This window comes from Vicugna pacos, chromosome 2 (assembly GCF_048564905.1).
Source record: "Vicugna pacos chromosome 2, VicPac4, whole genome shotgun sequence".
Taxonomy (NCBI): domain Eukaryota; kingdom Metazoa; phylum Chordata; class Mammalia; order Artiodactyla; family Camelidae; genus Vicugna; species Vicugna pacos.
In genome coordinates, this window is record NC_132988.1 from 115,668,268 (window position 1) to 115,686,558 (window position 18,291).

At 57.3% G+C, this 18,291-nt stretch overlaps 1 protein-coding gene across 1 annotated transcript in view; it reads left to right on the forward strand.

Moving 5' to 3' along the window:
• Positions 1 to 2,477: 2,477 nt before the first annotated feature.
• The window catches only part of WDR1 (WD repeat domain 1), a 40,042-nt gene continuing 24,228 nt past the window's right edge, over positions 2,478 to 18,291 (forward strand). Inside the window, exons 1-3 of the mRNA XM_072946266.1 lie at positions 2,478 to 2,679; positions 3,134 to 3,255; positions 13,866 to 13,956. Coding sequence (XP_072802367.1) covers positions 2,664 to 2,679; positions 3,134 to 3,255; positions 13,866 to 13,956 — 229 coding nt within the window. The 5' untranslated portion in view covers positions 2,478 to 2,663. The remainder of the gene's footprint in view (positions 2,680 to 3,133; positions 3,256 to 13,865; positions 13,957 to 18,291) is intronic.

An 18,291-nucleotide genomic window follows, 5' to 3' on the forward strand; every position in this document is an offset into this window, starting at 1 on the left:
GTGAGATTCCAGAGATGTGGGCATTCAAAGAGACTATATTTGAAGGATTGAATGTGGGCGAGGATGGGTGAGTGAGGTTTCTGGCAGTTAGAGAAATGGGGTCACTGTAGGAAGGACATCCCAGAGGAGCAATCTTACAGAGGGGAGGAAAGAAACTGTTTGGTCTCAGTCGGGCTTTGGGTGGTCTCAATGGGCATCTCTGGGACATTCCAGAGGTGCCAGGAGGCAGTTACAGAAGTAAGGGGCTCAGAAGTGGCTGGGCTGACAGACATTAGTGTTCACTGCGGAACAGTCTTTTCAGGGTCCCCAACATAGACGGGGGGCACATGTTAGGCGGTTGTACAAAGGCGTGGGTGGGGAGTAAGAGAACCCGAGGAGCTGGAAACACACTAGCCACAGCTGATACCACTCAAGCATCACTGAGCCCTTATGGCTGGGACCAACCCGAGACAACCCAGGGAAGGACCCCCCCCCCCCCCGCATCCCTCTCCTTCCAACCCCCACAACTTCCTGCCAAGTCACTTGTCTATAGAAGTGCTATGATTTTTAGAGCCAACAGCAGCGTCCCCACCCCCAAACCAACATGACTTCCTCCTAAACTAAGAGCCAGAGCCTAGCACTCTGCCAGGGGTTTGGGACTTAGTTTTAAGTAACTTCAGTCTCCAGTGAGTCTAAGGCTTCACGCACACACGAGGGTTATTAGCTTGCAATAGCGTGTTGGTCCCTCCGTTACATAAACGCCTTAGGGGTGAACGTAAATTGTCACACCTGCATCTAATCCTAGTCCCATTAAGGTCAATAACCAAATCCTGGTTTCTCAGAATTACAGCCACCACTTGTAGACAGCTTGTTTTGCATTTCTGCTTTAGAAATTTCACCCTTATGAACAAAGACTTAACATTTCGAGGGTCCCTTAGACGTCACAGAACTACATTGTTTGATGGGGGAGTGCACGTGGGGCACGGGGTCACCCATTCCAGCATTTACCACGTGCCAGGGACACACTCCAGACAAAAACAGAAAAGCTGCAGTATCAGGAAAGGCCTAGGAGGTTGTGTTTGAAAATAAGGTGGTCAGGGTACGTGACTTTCATTAAAGAAGTGACGAGCCCAGAAGTACTTTTGAAGAGTACTTGGAGGCAGTGAAGAGATGTCACAGAGGCCTTGGGAGCAAGAGCAAGCTGGGGGAATTCCTGGAGCACCAGGGAAGCCAGTGTGCTGCAGAAAGCAAGCGGGCAAGGACAGCTGAAGGCAGAGGAGGGTAAGACGGAGCCTCACGTAACCCTGAGACCCATCACACAGGGCCCAGCGGGCCATCTTACTGACTTTAACTTGGACTTCGAGACTTGGGGCTCCTGTAGGTTTTAAGCTGAGGAAAAGATTTGCTTTTCGACTTAAAAGGAACAGGGTGCAATCTGGAGAGCAGATCTAGGTGAAGGTGGGGGAGGGTAGGTGTATGAGCCAGACCAGATAGGAAACACCTGTGTTAACCCAGGTGCGTCTTCAGGGCCCTGCAGTATTTCTAGGTTAAGGACACAAGAGGTGCGTTTGAAAATAGAACCAAGAAACTTTCCCAGAAGGTTAGAGATTTAAAGTCAAGGGTCACTCCACGGTTTTCTAGTTTGGGCTTCAGGTGCTTTGTACGTTCCTGTATTCCCCCCTTCCCCCTCCCCACCTCAGAGGGAAAGACAGCACCCCCGCAGAAAGGTGAGGTTCCAGCTAACACTCAGAGCCCTAGCTTTCCCCTTGCAAGGAGCAGCTGCCTTTATCTTACAAGAGAAGTTCCCTTTTCCTTCTGCTTTCCTCGTTAGGAAGCGAGCCCTAGTTTTCTTAGAACCTCCACTCCCCCCACCCCCTTTGCTCTTCTTGGCTTCTCAGCTTTCTAAAAGGAAGTTTTGAGAGAGCTGGGGTCGAGCGAGGCCCCTAAAAGTTCCTGCTGCCAGCAGCTTTTTTCGAGGAAGGGTAATTTCCAATTAGTCACACTTCAAAAAAGAGCAAGTAAAAGCACTCCCCTATGTTTGCAAAACCCAACGGGCGCCTCACAGCTTCTGCAAACAGCAGGCGCCCAGCTCGGCCAAGGCTGGCAGCCCGGGAACGCCCACTACGAAAACACAGGCAGGAAAAAAAACGCTGCTGCCTTCAGCGGCCCCAAAACTTCAGCAAAAAACATCCTTCAGCAGCCCACCCGTCCATTCCCTGACAAACCACCCAACCTCACCCACCGGCTCCCTGGATCATTCTAACGCGAAGAGCAACCCGCGCCGCCTTTTTCACAGGGCCGTGTGTGGCGTCACTTCCGGAGGCGGGGCGTTCTGGGCGGGGCCCTGCGGGGGGTGGGGCGCGGGGGAGGGGCGCGACCAGGTCCGCGCAGGCTCACCGGGGCCGCAGCCGCCGAGCTGAGTGCTTGACTATATATGGTCAAAGCTGGGGGCGAGCCGCGCGCGGGGCCGCGCTTCCGGGTTCGGCGCGTCCGCAGCGGCAGCGCGCAGGGCAGGGCGCGAGCCGGCCTCGGAGACCCGGCCTCGGACCGCCCCCTCCGCGCCCGGCACGCCCGGCGCCGCCTTTCGGCCCCTGTTCCCGGCTCGGCCTCGGCCAGGTCTGATTCGCGGCGCGCGCGGCCCCGGAGGCTCTCGGCGAGCGCGGCGCGGTAACAAGTGGGCAAGGATGCCGTACGAGATCAGTAAGTGCCGCGGCCCGGTGCCCCCGGGGTGGGCGCCCGCCCAGCCCGGCCCCCTCGGCCATCGGCCGGGCCCTGGGCGCGGGCGGCCCAGCGGGGTCCCCGAGCGCGGGGGAGGGGTGCCGGCGCCGGCCGGTGAGCGCCCCGCCGCCCTCGGGAGCTCTGGGCGGCGATCCCCGGCCGGAGGGGCGCCCCAAAGTTGGCGATGCAGTCCGGGCCCGGCGGAGCCCCCGCATCCCTGAACGGCCTGGTGGGGACCGCGGACCAGGAAGTCGCGCGGTCCTCGGCGCTCCTTTAAAGTGGCGGCCGCCCCTCCGGGTGGAGGCAACAGGTGACCGGCTAAGACCGGTCCAGGGCCCCTCTCCTTTCCCCCATTCCCTCCCTTCCGACCTCAGCCTGGCGAGGGCCGAGGCAGGGGCTGCCCCTCATATGCCCTGCTGCATTTGTGTCTCTGCAGAGAAGGTGTTCGCCAGCCTCCCCCAGGTGGAGAGGGGTGTCTCCAAAATCATCGGCGGTGACCCCAAGGGCAACAATTTTCTTTACACCAATGGAAAGTGCGTCATCCTAAGGAACATCGACGTGAGTACCCACCCCCTTCCCCCCACCAGACGACTGTTCCTTCCCTGGGCGCAGCAGTGTGGTTTATTCTCCCTCCCCTTCCACCCCCTCACCTCCGGCCCAGCGGCCTGGGGAGAGGACGCCACACCCCCTCAGCCTTGGGACCACACCTCGGAAGCCCAGGAAGAGAGTTTCAAATGTATCCGGGCCCAATTCTCTTTCCGTGGGGAAACTGAGGCTCACATTAGTTCAGTTGGTGAGAATAAGGCTCTGAGTTTGAGAGATCAGACAGACCCGGTCAGCGGCTGCTTGACCTTGGGATGGTTGGTTATTTGGGCGTCTCTGAGCCCGTTTCCTCATCTGTAAAATGGAGGCGTTAACATGTGACTGCCCCCACATACCCTGGCTGCCAAGGCCCATGGAGTGAGATGCGTCCCTGCAGCCCAGCATGCTTGGCACATAGCCAGCACTTACTTGGTAAATGGCACTTACGTTTAATCATTTAACATCCAAGGTCTCGGTGTGGCAGAGCCCAGACTCACACCCAGGCCTCTGCACTCCAGCCTGATCATCCCCCTGCAGATCTGAGTCCCAGGGCAAAATCAGGAACCCGTTTATACCCATGAATATTTGCTCAGGCATCCTGTACCCAGGCTGAGAAGGCTTCTAGAGACCATTCCTTGGGAAATCCTCAAAAATTTTGTCACTTCCCTGTAATTATTGAAATGACCCAGTCTGCCTGTCAGTCTCGCTGCTGCGGGGATTGCACACTGAAATCTTTCTTCTGCCTTCCCTAGCCTGAGTGGTGGAGTGGGGGATGGAAGCCGGAGGTACCAACATGCCCAACTCAGGGTGTGGGGGGGGCGGTTCTGAGCTTGAGACTGAGCCTTGTGCAAAGTATGTAGGTGGATAATTTTGACTGGCGACGCTCCCCGGGGATGTCAACTTAAATCCACGTGTGTTGTGCGTTCTTACCTTTGGGGGACTGGAATTGTCGCTTCTGAGACGTCTTTGCTCTCAGGAACCTCAGAGCTGGCTGAGGGAGTGAAGGGCCCCTCAGTTTCCTTGCCTGTGAGAGGAGAAGGCTCTGTGGTCTGCATGTGCTGGCTCTGCCCCCATCTCTGGTGAAGCCAGCCAGCCACTATCGTCCCTCTGCGGAAAGACGGAGCTCCACGTGGCAGTTTCTGCCCTTCCCAGGATTGCCCGGCACCTCACTTGAGGGGGTGGGTGAGTGTGACTGCTTTGAAGGTGCTAACAGCTCCTCTGCTAGACACGGATTCCTAGAAAGCTGGTCCTGCCTCCCGCAGAACAGGGAGAACATCGCCAGGGACACAGATAGTAAAGATCTGGAGGTCTCCAGGGAGGTGCTGAGATACTGAGGAAATAAAAGTTGTGAGGGCCCCAGGCAGAGACTCACTAGTAGTCTGTCAAATACAGTGGGCACGTGCAGCCTCGGGGACACGGGGCAGTAGAGGGAGCACGTGGGCTTGCCCCTCACAAGGCGCACGCACGTCGTGGCCGGCTGCGCTCACTTCCAGACCAGAGGCCCCACATGAAGACCTGCTGTGTGTCTAGTATCACGAAAGGCCCTTACCTGCAGCATCCCCTTTGACCCCCGCAGTGGGCGTGTTGCTTGGAAGAGGGGTCAGGCCCAGCGAGACGAAGACAGCCACTAACTGGAGCTGTTTCCAAAGGAGAAGCTGTTTGCAGCCACCGACAAGCACCCTCTTTGCTGGAGGCACTCCCTGACTTGGGGAACCCTCTCTAGTCCTTCTGAGCTTTTCATTATCAGTACCCCAGAGTTTACCCTTCTCTTTCCAGGGCACATCTGCTTTCTCTCCTATCTGTTTGTAAGTTCCTGCCGGGCCAGGGCAGCATCAAGGTGCTGCTAATTGTTCCTCCCTCCCTGCTTTGGGCACACGTCAGGCATTTAGGCTTTTGTTAGTTGGGGGTGAACCCTTGGTGCTTGAGTAAAGGTGGGTGCAATGTTTATTAGGGCACAGTGCCCCTGGGAAAAAGACGTGATTCCTCATGAACATTCCGGAAATAGGAAGGAATACAGTCTGGTTGAAATACAGGTTCAGGGAGTAGGGAGAGACAGGAAAGAGAGGTTGGGACTAGATGGAGGCGTGTCCAACAGATATCTGATTGGCAGCTCGTTCTCAGCATGCCCAGGCCACATCTGGGTTTCCCCCATGTCCTTCCCCCTAATGGCAACACCATGCCTTGAGCTGTTCGGGCCCCAACCATGGACTTCTCACTGGTCCCCCTGCTCTTCCGTGCTTCACTTAGTTCTTCAGTGAATCCTGGTGAGTCTGCAAAGGGCTTCTGAATCTCGCAGGGCTTCACTGCTTCCACTTTCACCCTCATCCAAGCCACCGCCCTCTCACCTGGTTTGCAAAAGCGAAAAGCCAAACAAGTGTCCCTGCTTCCACCCTGGCTCTCCTCCAGTCTGCTGTTACATGAAAATACGAGATTGGGGCGCTCCTCTGCTCTCCCTGACCGAGGCTGAGAGGGCCTCGCCGTCCCGCCACGCACCTCCGATCTGACCTCAACGGCCCCCCCTCCTCCCACCGGCTCCGGGCTCCCGGGTGTCCGAGCTCTCCCTAGAACATGCCGCAGGTCGGTCTCGGGACAAGGGCTTTGCTGCGGCCTTCGCTCTATATTCTTTCCTCAAGTAGCCTCATGGCTCACTCCCCTTTTCCTTTAGGTTTCTGTTTAGACATCTCCTTGTGGCTGTGGCCCCTCCTAAACAGCACCCTATCCTGGCTTTCCCTGCCCCTCGGTGCTCATGGCACACAGGGAGCTGGCCAGCGAGCAGAGCAGCCACCTGCTACCTGACCTGCTACATCCTGACCTAGCGCGGTGCCTGGCACCAAGTAGTTGCTCAGTAAGTCATTTGTTGATTGAAAGGCCTTGAAAGCTGGGCTGTGCGGTGGAGACAGTGAGCAGCCACTGAAGCTTTTACTGCGTGGAAGTGAAAAAGGCTGGGCCCAGGTCAGGCTGCTGGACTTAAGTTTTGTGGCAGTCACCTTTTTTCACACCAAGCAGACCCTTACTGACTTCCCATTTGGAGCCACCGCTGTCATTTGTTTTGTTGCCTTAAAAGTTGTTTTGCGAACCCAGCAGTGCAGCAGTTCTTAAGCTTATAGAAAAAAGAAAAAAGATTGCCCCACCTTGGAGAGGAAATTCTCTCCAGAGTTAAAAGCATGCAGTGATGTGGCTGACCAAAAAGGTGTTCCAGAAGGAAGGAACCTGATACAGTCTTCCCTTGAGGCCCGCGTCATCCCTGGCCGCCACCCGCCCCCAAGTCTGGGAAGGTTCCTCCCAGTCGCTGTGAAGGAGCCTCTCGTTCTAAACTGCCCAGGACTACTTCCCCGGAGAATAGCTTTGGTAAATAATTCTCCTACCAGAGGCCCCTCCAAGCTGCCAGAAGCAGCCAGCAGATTTGCTGCAAGAGCAAGTTTGGAGTTGCTTTTTAAAATACTCAGTCTCTAGATTCCAGAACTAAAATATATGTATATTTGAAAAAAAAAATGCTACATCTGAAGTTAAATTCGGAGCCCAGTGTTTGCAGCAGTTAGACGTTGCTGCTTCCAAGCTCAGCACAGTGGGCTCATCTCCTTGAACAAGGTATCAACCAGGTTGGGGGATGTTGAACTTGAGCACTGAGTTTCATGTGGAATGATCTGCCTGTCATGGGCGGAAGGACAACCTGTGCCTCCCCTACAGGTGGGGGCGGGGGTGTGTACGTGAAGGGACAGATGGCTGGAGAAGGACTGACCTCTTCCCTTCTGTCCCATTGCACATGCCTCCAAGTCCCTGCCACAGGCCCAGGGCAGACACACCGGCCCCACCTGCGCGGAGCCTGCCGCCCTGGGCGGGGGTGAAATGGGCCCCAGGGTGACAGAAGGAAGTGGCATGTTTGATTAAGGCCCAGGCAGCACACATGTGGGGTCAAGGGCCAGGAGACAGCTCAGGGCCTGTGGTCTGACCTTTAACAAGTGAGGAAGCTGAGGCTCCGAGAAGACCCCCCAAGCTGTGTGGGGCCTGAGTGGTGGGCACGGGCCTCACTGGTTCTGGGGCCAGTGACCCTCTGGTGCTTTAGCTGTCGTGGTGGTGCTCCCTGAGTGTCTGCAGGCTCCAGGCAGGCACTTGTCATTTCTCTCCCACCTCCCTTCTCCCCCTCCTGTGTTTGAGCCCAAGTTAATCTTGTTATAAGTATTTATCAAGCATCTGCTTTGTAGCGAAGCCTGCGCCAGGTTCCAAAGACATCTTGACAAAAGCCTGTCCTCACCAAGACAGTCTTGCAGGGCAACCGGGACTGATGCTGAGAGGAGGAGACAGGCCGAGAGGCGTTCTCACGCGGAGGTGGGGGGGTCTGAGGAGCTGGGGGCTGGGAAGGGACCAGTCAGGCGGAGCAGGGGCAGCCAGAGGGTCCCACACAGGTTGTGGAGTTTCGTGGCTGGAGTACTGGGGTGAGGGGAGTGATGAGCAGGCAGGAGAGGGTGGGGGGCCCTGGTGCTGGGGGTCAGGCAGCCCTGGAACAGCCTAGCCCTGCCCCGAGGCCACCAGCACCAGGAAAATATTGAGCAGATGCACAGTGAGGTCAGGTCAGTAGAGAGGGGGTGTGGAAGGTGTGAGGCAGGGAGACCAGTTAGGAAGCTGCTCAAGGATGCCCACATCGTCACCTGGCACCCTTGGTTCTCAGTGTTTCCCACACACATTCCCCATCCTGCCGGGCCCTGCCCACGGCCACGGCGCCCGAGATGAGATCTAGTGAGGCAGTCCCTCCCCTCCCCCACCCCACTGAGATAGTTGGCAATGTCTGCAGATGTTTTTGTGCTACTGGTATCTAGTGGGTAGAGGCCAGGGATGTTGCCAAACATCCTACAACGTTCAGGGCTGTCCTCCAGCAAAGCGTTATCCAGCCCAAAGTGTCGGTAGTAGCAACTGCAGAACGCTGGTAGGTAAGGTTCTAATGCACTCAACTAAGCACTTAGGAGTGTCCTGAGTGCTTTAGGAACAAGACGGAAGGATCAGCTGTGCCACAGAGCTGCAGGGAAGGCTTCTGGAGAAAGGGCACTTTTGAATTGGGTTTTGGAGGGTGAGTAAGAGTTCTCCAGGAAGGCAATTGAGACAGCAGAGATGGGGAGAGTCTAGACAGGGAACACGTGCATGGAGGTTGGAAGAAGTTTAACTTGTGTTCTCTCAGCACTGTTATGGATGCTCGGGGTCATTTTGGTACATTTCTTACCCTCCTAGGGGAGGGATATAAAAGCCACCTTTGAAGTGAAAGAAAAGATTGCGGCCTCATGAGGCCAGTGAAGAGGTGGTCCTGTTCCTGGTTGCACTGTAGCAGTTGACCCTGCTCACCCAGATCCCCACCCCATCCCCTAATGGGCCTCACCACAGTTGGCGAGGAGACCCTGAAGTTGAAAGGGCCCTTTCCTCTTCTCCGAAGTCTCAGTGGTGACATCTCCCTGGCCAAGGTGCTGATGCCCCGCATGGACCTGCACCCCAGCTTCGGTCGGCTTGCTTGTAGCTTCCAACACAGGTCTCATCTCTGCTGTGCAGGGTCTTCCTAGAAAAGCGCGGCCCCTCTGCCACAGACTCGATGTGCACCTCTCAGCATAGGTGTCCCAGGCTTGCTCCCGGAGCACCAGCCGGTTCCCGCCCAGCACCAGCCCCGGGCTCTGCCCCTAGCATCATACCTGGTTTTTGTGGAGCACATTTTGTGTCGGGCAGTGGCCGAGCACTTGGCCAGTTCAGTGTCCACAGCTGTGGGGGTGGGGAGAATGATACTATTACCCGGGTTAGTTCACAGGTGTCCATGGAGGGTCGCCTGGTACCTGATGGTGCACGTTTTGCCTTGGTCCTCACGACTGCCCTGTTGAGTGGCTACTTCTCTGTTTAGGCACAAGGACACTGAAGTCCCAGGGGGTGCTGTGACCCGAACCTAGGCAGTCGCCCCCAAAGTCTCCCCTTGTGCCTGCTCAGAAGGCCTTGGGCAGCCCTGGGCAGGCAGAGAAAGGGGAGACAGGGAGGGAGGTGGCAGCATCCTGTGTCCAGTGGGTGTCCCATGGGGAGCCCTCGTGGTCCCCTGTTTTAGGGCTGGGCTTGCTTCATTGGTGGGAGGCGGTGGGGAGTGCTGAGCTGGGGGCAGAAGGGAAGCCGTTCTGGGCGCGGCCGCCTGGCCCTGCCGCTGAACCACTCGGTCCTTTCCACACGGTTCCCAGGTGGTAGCTGTGGCTGGTGCCGCCCTCTGTTCCCTGAGTTAAGGCTGACAGTGGTACCCGCTGTGGGTGAGTAAAAGCAAGAGGAGTGAAGGTTCTCAGCTGAGTTCAGGTCCCAGCGCCACCACTTACCAGCCTGGGGACCTTCAGCACGTCAGTCCGTGTCTCTGCCCAATTTCTTTGCCTGTAAAACGGGGTCCTGAGGTTACCTTCTTTTAGGGGGCGTTTTGAGGTTTCAGAGAGAATCAGCTAAAGGGCCCACTAGGCTGTCTGGGTGCTGTGGCTCTCAGGGTCTGACATGCGCCGGTCTTTTGGGATGTTCGTAGGCTGCAGAGGCGGATCGGCCTGGGCCCTGCCCTCCGTGGGGCCTGCTTGCTGAGGGGCTCTGTGGGTGTGAGAATACCTTGCAATACAGGAGCGACAGGAATAAGGGCAGTGGGCTGGGAGAGCTCATTCCCATCTGGGAGCATCAGGGAAGGCGTTTTGGAGGAGGCAGACTTTGCCTGAGCGTTGAAAGATAATTAGAAGGTTATCTGTGACCCAGAGGTAGGGAAAGTGTTCCAGACTGAGGCAGATAAAGGGAGGAATGTCACAACATCGTACTTCGATGGAGGAGGGACAAGGGCGTGATGAGAGATGGACTGTAGGTTAGGGCCACATTCCTCTGGGTGGAAAGGAGCCTTGAAGGCTGCGCAGGGCGGTCCCCACCGTTCCTGCGTTGGTGGTCTGTCGCCATTGCGTGGAGTCGTTGGTTCACTGCTGGATCCGCAGGCCAGCCAGGAGTAGGTGCAGGAGTGGAGGGACCGAGGTCCTCAGCGTCCCCTGAGGCACCGTGGTCGGGGGAGCCTCCGGGCTCAGACCTGCTCTGGAAGCGCAGACACTGGGGTGGCTTGGCAGCCGGTGACTCTCACTCACTCGAGTTGGGCCCTGGTCGCCAGTGGACAGAGGGCCCTGCAAACTGTGTTCACGCCTCAGGTCCAGCTACCAGTGCCTGCTTTCAGGAACTGGGTGTGTCTGGAAAGCCGGTGCCCTAGAAACCTAATCCTCCCAGAAGGTGGAGGCTGGAGGAAACCCAGGGCCTTCCCTGGAGGCGGGAGGGGACCTTCCGCAGCTCCAGGAGAGCATGGACGCCTCCATCCATGCTGGGCCCCACAGCTTCACCGGTCAGTCCCCTGCCCGACCCCTGACGTGTCCGTTGAGTTCACAGTGGGCCGGGCCTGCTGTGGCAAGCTGCCATACCCTGTGACCTGGGCCATCCCTTAACCATCCCTGGAGAGTGCTGTCGTGACCTCTGACCCCATCTCTGTGCCTGAGCCTGAGAGGACAAAGGAATGTGAAAGAGCCTTGTGGGGCTCTTCAAGTGACTCTCCCTTCTGCGTGGTCGCGAGTCTCCTCAGGGGCAGGGCAGAGAGCCAAAAGGCGTGGGGCAGATTGCTGAGTTTGCTAGTCTGTGGAGGCCCCCGCCCATGCACAGGTGGGAGGTGGGAACGTTTGGGCCCAGGTACCTGCACTCCAGGGCCCTGAACCAGCCCCTGAAGGACCTGATCAGAGTTGGGACAGAGAGACTGGTAGATTGGCGGACAGCAGAGAGATCAGTTAAAACGATAGTGTCACAGTCCCAGGAGGGACAGGAGGACCTGGATGGAATCTGGCCAGGGTGGGAAGACGAGGTAGGAATGGGCCTGGGACACAGGCTGATGGGCAGGGCTGGGACTGGCCTGGGGTCTTGGGCAAGACTACAGGAGATTTTATCCGGCTCTGTCAGCCTCTGCCCACGCCCACTAGGCACCCACAGGCCTCAGATGCCAGGGCTTCCTCCCGGTTTCTGCCTGAAGTCTCTTGTCCCTTGATAGTGGCAGTGTAGGAAGGAAATCCCAGGGGAGCGGTGCCCCTGCCTCCAACCCTCAGGGAGACACCCCAGCGCAGTTCTGAAGGTGCCCCCTCTGCTCCCTGCTACTCCCTGAGCTGGCTTCCTTCCCTCTCTGTCTCATCATGCTGTTCCCAAGCATTTCCCCCAGTAAACTGCTCCCTGCCAATCCTGTTCTCCTCCTTCGAGAACGGAGGTAGGGGTGAGTCTCTGGATAGGAGAGCGATCGCCCCTTGTGAGGATCTGAGTCCAGTGCGGTCTGGACCCGGCTGGTCTGGGATGAGCTTGGCCTGCAGCGGGACACATTGGGGACAGGAAGGCGGCATTTCTGGCTCAAGTAGCAGCGTCCTTGTGTGCAGAGTGGCGAGGGGAGGTTGCTGCTGACTCGAGTGTGTTGTTTTCATTGTGTTCAGCCTGGAAAACTTGCCCCCAGTTGTACTGGGGATCCGGACAGAGCACTGTCTCCTCCAGACCAGGATTCCGGTGCCAAGCCAGCTGGGGACCATGCTGGGGTTTCACCCACCCTGACCATTTAGGGGAAGGATTTTTAAGGGGCAGAACCTTCTCCCAGGGCTGCGGCTGACTCATCTTCGGTCATCCCCCTGCCCTAAACCCGCACCCAGGGTGGAGCCCTCGGTCGGGCTGAGCAAGGACCTTGGTGGTGGTGGCCTGATCACAGACCACTTTTGGCAGCTTCTTTGTGAGGGAAGTTGTGTATGTGAGAACATTCGCGTACGAAGGAGTGTTTGAATTTGAATACGTTGGGGCTGTTGTGACCCTTCCTGCACGTGTCTTTTTATGGACAAGTGCGTTTATTTCTCTTGGACAAACACCGGGCAGTGGGGTTGCTGGGCTCTTGTCTAGGCATAGTGTTGACTTTATAAATAACCAGCCAAACTTTTCCAGCTGGATCATTTTGCATTCCCACCAGCAGCGTATGAGAACTCTAGACCTCACCCCACCCTCGCCCCGTCCTCACCAACGTTTAGTGACGGCAGTGTCTTAGTTTTACTGACTTTAGTGGGTCTATGTAGGTTTCCCATTGAGTTCTGATTTGCGTTTTCCAGAGGGCTGGTGGCGTTGAGTGCCTTTTCGTGTGCTGCTTTGTCATTCAGAACATCTCTGGGTGCTTGTGTTTCTAATTTCATGAGCAAATGTTTATTCTGAGACAGATTAATTGACAAACCCCATATATTAAGTGCCTCCTGTATCATGTGATGCTGAGTGTCAAGTCCTAGGGGTAAAAGGACTCTAAACCTTTTTTCTCCAAGATAGCATTTATTGAGCACCTGTTTTTTGCCAAGTGCTGTGATAGATAAAGAGGTAAAGGCACAGGGAGCAGGTCAAAGAAAAGCTGGAGGAGAGGGACACAAGGGTCAGTAGGGACATGGTGAATGTTTTGGAAGCACAGGGGAGAGAAGTGGCCAGCACAGGAGGCTTCAGGCAGAGGGCTCCAGGCCAGATCGGCCAGCGTGAGCAGGTGGGGGGAGGTGTGCGAGGGCACAGTATTACGGACACACGGGCCTGCAGGAGCGGCAGGAGGGTGGCACGCCTCTCTGGGGTCAGTCTGGTGGGATAGGGGATCCTGAGGCTGGGAGGCTGCAAAGAGTACAGGGGTTCAAGGAGAGGGGCAGGGGATCCTGAGGGTGGCTGGTAGAGTGCGGGCGGGGACCTACTGTGTCCGCTGCCTCCGGCGAGAGCACTTGCTGGGTAGAGAGCTGCCAGCGGGTATCAGGGATTAGATGGCTGGGTCGTTCTTCCCTCCCAACAGAAGGCTTGGCTGTGGAGACGTGGAGAGGCTCTCAGCAAGTGGTTCGCACTTGGTTGTGTGTGTAGGGGGTCGGGGGAACACCCTGATTTGTAATTTGAGTAAATTACACGTTAAAACCTCACTGCTGAGTGTTAAGGATGCTCCTGGTCCCAGACGTTGGCCCCCCTCTTGCTGCAGAGCCCGGCCAGCCTTGGATTTGTGCTCTGAAAGATCGTTTCCCAAACACGATTTTGACAAGAAGCAGCTCCCGGCTGCCTGCCCAGCCCTGTTCCTGCACCTCCGAGCCAGAGGCTTTGGTTCGGGTCATACGCTGCCTGGCAGCCCGGGGCTGAATAGGGAGACCTGCTGTGGTGGGGGCTGGAGAACAGCCGACGCTGAGAATGTGGCAGCAACGGGCAGCTTCTCACAAGTAGGAGAAAATCAGAGTCAAAATTTTTTTTCCAATGAAACTTTTATTTCCTTTGTATGTTTCACAAATACCTATTTGTACTCTGGCAAGTACAGAAAAACAAAGGAAAGAAAATCAGTTTGGATTTTATAATCATAGACTAAAGAGAAAGTGTTAAAGTTACCTAGAATTCTATCATGCAGAGAAGGTAAGTGCGGCAGGTAAGTGTTCTTCTGGGGTTTTCTTTATGGAGGTTTTGACTTCAGTGTGTGTGTGATTTTCCCGCCCAAATCTGTGAATCCAGGAGAACGGACAGCAGTGTGACTGCTTCTGTGTCCCTTGTGTTCATTCGGGGTCTCCTCCCTGCAGAACCCGGCCATCGCTGACATCTACACCGAGCACGCCCATCAGGTGGTGGTGGCCAAGTACGCGCCCAGCGGATTCTACATCGCCTCTGGAGGTACCTGTCTGCCTGCGTGGCTCCTGGGTGCATGTGGTGTGGCCCCCACCCCCAGTCCTGGGACCAAGCTGGGCTCCTGGCCTGGGAGGGGAAGGGGAAGAGGAGGGAGGAAGAGGGAAGTGAGTCAAGGAGGGTGGGGGGCAGGGCTGATGGGTGGAACCAGTGTGGTTAGCTTCACTTGGGGACAAGGAAAGTATAAGCCACCAAAAAGTCCCTTTCCAGAGTTTTGCAGTTGGCAGTATTCCAGCTGGTTCCGACTGGGAGGTCACCAGAAATGCTCACATGAGGTTGGCCGGAGGCCTCTGGGTGGCTGTATCATGATGTAGTTGAGCCCATTATGTATGTGTGTGTGTGTGTGTGTGTGTGCACGCGCGCGTACTTCTGACCTGTGGCTTTGTCTTGCATCACCTTTATTTGCTGCTCCTTTCCCTGTGTTGAGCAAAACGCTGGCCTCAGGCAAGCGTCCTGCTCTATTTGTGGTCTGGGCCTGTGCTGCCTGCAGCCGGGCTTTTGTGTGGCCCCGTGGGAGGCCGGGTAAGAGGAGAGACATAAAGGTCTTCATGTTGCAGGATACTTTATTCTCCTAATCCTTGGAGGTTGCTCTTTTACTGTTCACAGATGAGAGAGGGAGGCACAGACATTAGAGTGGCTGAACCCATGACCCACATTCATTCGTTCGTTACTCGTTCATTCGCTCACGCTCAGCGTCCAGCCTGGGCTCAGGCCCCAGGAAGGGCCAGGTGGATGAGCTGACGTGGGCTTTGTCGGCGACAGAAATGAGCGCATTGCTGGAGGAACTAAGTGGCCAGTGAGGGACGGCCGGGATCATACACACTGGTGGCCATTTGTCTACACTGCCCTCGCTGCCTGCCCCTTACCAGCTGCGTAGCCTTCCTAAAAGAACTCACCTCCCTGGGCCTTCATTTTCTCTTCTGTAAACTGGGCCTGCTAGTAGCTGCCAGGTCGGTTGGGGAGGACTCAGTGCGGTAATGCACGTAAGATCCTTGGGGCAGCCCTTGCATGGGTGGGCACTGCAGGGCACCGTGGCGGGTCACTGAACGCCCAGACACGCCAGGACGACAGGCGTGCTGGCTGACGCCGGCCGCCCTGGGTTGTGTGTGAAGGGCTCGTCCAGGAGCTGGCACCTAGTGGGCACTTAATGATTTTTGTGTTTAGACCTACTCTGACAACTTCTGTAAAACTTGCTCTAATTTATTTATATCCTATGATTTACTTGAGCCCTGTGATTCCCCCCCAACCTCCGCCAGCCCTGCTTGCCAGCAAAATGCCTCTTCATTTAAAGCCCCGTGATTTGGCCCTAGTGCCTCTGAAAACTGTGTCTTACGGAGAAATGTGGTTGGCATAGCGTCCCCGCCTGGCGCTTGGGGCCACAGCCCAGCTGCTGAGTCACCCGCAAGCCCAGGCCTGCCCTCTGGGCCCCGGGAGGGACGTTTAACCAGACGGGAAGCAGTGGGGCCCGGCGGTGCAGAGACCGCCGCAGAGGGCGGTGCACGCACGAGGAGGCTCGGTCTGACCTTTCCTGGCCGCTCGTACGGGCACCGACGTGGAGCAGGAACTCAGGGAGTTTGGTACAGGTCTTGTGCGATGTGCTTTATGTTTCTAGCATGCTGGTGCTTTGAATCGAGCAAAGACACAAAACATTTCCTGCAGAGATCTGGGCCCCGGGCTAAAAATAAAAATAGTGTAGCGCGTAGAGAAGGAGCGAGGCTGAGAAGGTGCTGTGCCCTCCGGCTAAGTGGGGTACCTGGCACGGGACGTACCCGGTGTAGGGGTCCTGAGGACCTCGGGAAGCCTGCCCTCACTCCCAGACGGGGTTCCAGCCCTCTGCGGGCTCCCTAGATCCCTCTGAGTCTCGCTGGTCCACATTCTGCTGAATGAGCAAACCTTCCAGAAGGGCTGTGTGAGGAACCCGCACCTGGAGTTGGACCCCAGCCCAGAACAAGACAGCAGTCTCTGCCCTTGGGGGCCCTCCATCCTGTGTGATGGTTCTCAGGGCAGAGCCATTTCAGGCCCAGTTTCCCTTTCTAGGGCATCTTCCTCCGATAATTTGGTGCTGGCAGCTGCCATGCGCCACACTCAGCCCCCTGGGCACCCAAGCAGTGGTTCCCAGGTGGCCCTCGGGCAGCAGCACGCCCCGGTTGCACAGCGGGGGGGAGTTCCTGAATAGGCGCCCCATGCCCCGAGGAGAAGAATATGAGGGTCCCTGTGGTGAGGACCAAGGGAGGAGAGACCAGACTGCAGAGCGGATGTGAGGCGAGGCCTCCACGGGCACCACAAAGCCCACCTGGCTCCCCGACCCCAGTGATGCTCTACAGGAGGAGTGGGGGGCAGGCTCCCCACGCACAGTCACTCCCCTCAGTTCAGCTTGTTGTCTGGAGGGGAGACGTGTCCCCAGTGGTAGGAGCAGGCCTTGTGGAGGGAGCCCCTTCCCCACCATCACTCTGTCTGTCCCCTTGCACCGCAGTGCTTTTCTCCGTGGTCCTGTGTCCCACAAGCGAGTGGACGAGTGGACGTGTGTACGTTTGTTGTCTGCCAGCAGGTGCCTGCTGCCCCCCGGGGGCCCCTGGTCAGGGCTGCCCTCGTCAGATGGGGCCACTGTCTCTTTCCAGCCCCAGCTGCTTCTGAAAAGAATTAGATGAACAAGCAGGACCCAACAGAAGAGGCTGATGGCCTGAGCGGGGGAGGTAGTGGGAGAACTGACTGTGAGTCCAGGCCTGGAGGGGGCCTGAGCTCAGCAGGGTGAGGGGAGCAGGTTGCCTGCTGAGCCGGGGGAGCTGGGAGAGCGGCCCTGGGGTGTCTGAGCAGGGCACCCTCGGCCTTGTGCTGCAGACGCTGTATTCTCCATGACTCCCTGTAGCGCCCTGGACTGGCCTGAGCACGGGGACCACACAGCCCAGCATGTGTGTGAGCGTGTGCACACGCGTGAGCACCCGTGTCCTTCCTGCACACACGGTGCTCCTCTTCCGGCGCCCGCTTCTGCTGCTTCCTCTCCTTTCCCTGCCGGCCTGTTTGTTCAGCCGAGGGCTTAACTGGCTGCGGTCAGCTTTGGAACTTGCCTCGGGCAGCATGCCAGGCGGTCTGGCTGGACCTCGTCCAGAGAGACCAGGGCCCCCGGGGCGCCCTCATTAGCCCTGTTCACAAGGTTGCTGGTGTCTCTTCTCATCTGTTCCACGGCAGACCCTGAGCCCGTGTTCGCCCACAGGGGTGCGCCTCCAGTGGCCTCCTGCAGAGCCTTAGTTCACTGACTGGTTGAGACTGAGTCATTGCAGGAGCCCACGGTGCACTAGGGGCTCGTCTAAGACTATGTGTGTTGACTCATTTATCGTCACAGCAGCCCCCTGGTGTTCATTATCCCCTCTGTGGCTGGGGCTGTCGGTGCTGTTTGAGGCCCACAGAGCCTCGCAGGGCAAGGGCAGCCTCTGCAGCCGGCGTCCCCCCGTTGGCTGGGCCTGAACGGGCGATGGAAGCCGTTCCCACCAGGACTGGCTGTAGAGTTTGTGTTCAGTGCCCCGCTGGCCGGGGTCCTGGAGATAGTGCAAGCTTACCTGCTGGGGGACTTGCCTCAGAGCCACGCAGGGCTGAGGTTTTAGCCTCGAGAGTTAGTGTACAATGTTCCACTTTTCCTGCTCGTTTGGGGAAGTCGATGCGCGTTTGGGAAGCACGTGTGGGGGCTGGTGTGTGGAGCTGGGTGACGGATGGCAGCAGGGAGGAGAGGGCGTGTTAATTTATTACTAATCTGCTGCAAATGCTACGGTGAGAACAGGCCTGGTGTCAAGTTGTCTGTAGTACGACTCCTTGCAACGCCCACGGTGCTGGGTGGAGCCTCACCAGAGGGTCTCATTCTCGGCTCAGCCTCGAGTTGTGGGGTGATGCCTCGCTCTACCGAACGGGGCTGCTCGTTGCCTGAGGTGCGGCCATGGGGCTGGAGGACAGGGGGAAAGGGCCTGCAGACCCTGCGGAGGCAGAGGGCCACCTTGCAGGGCACAGCATGCCCCAGGCCCCCCAGGCACAGGCGCATTGGCACCCCTCGTTTCTCCCGGTTTCTGCAGCCCCTGCGCAGGAGAGGCAGCATCACTAGTGCCATCAGGTCTTTGCAGATGACAACTTCAGTTCCCGAATGTAAGGAATTTGCCTGATCCCCCTACAAGGAAAGGAATACAGTCCTAAAGCAAACTGCTCCCTGAGCGTTGCCACCGTGTGTCCAGGTGGCACACTCAGGGCTTGTGATCGCCGTGATGACCGGGAAAATGCAGAGGCCCCCATACTGGTCCTCACGGAGGCAGCAGGCTCTGATTGACAGTGACCTGAGAACAC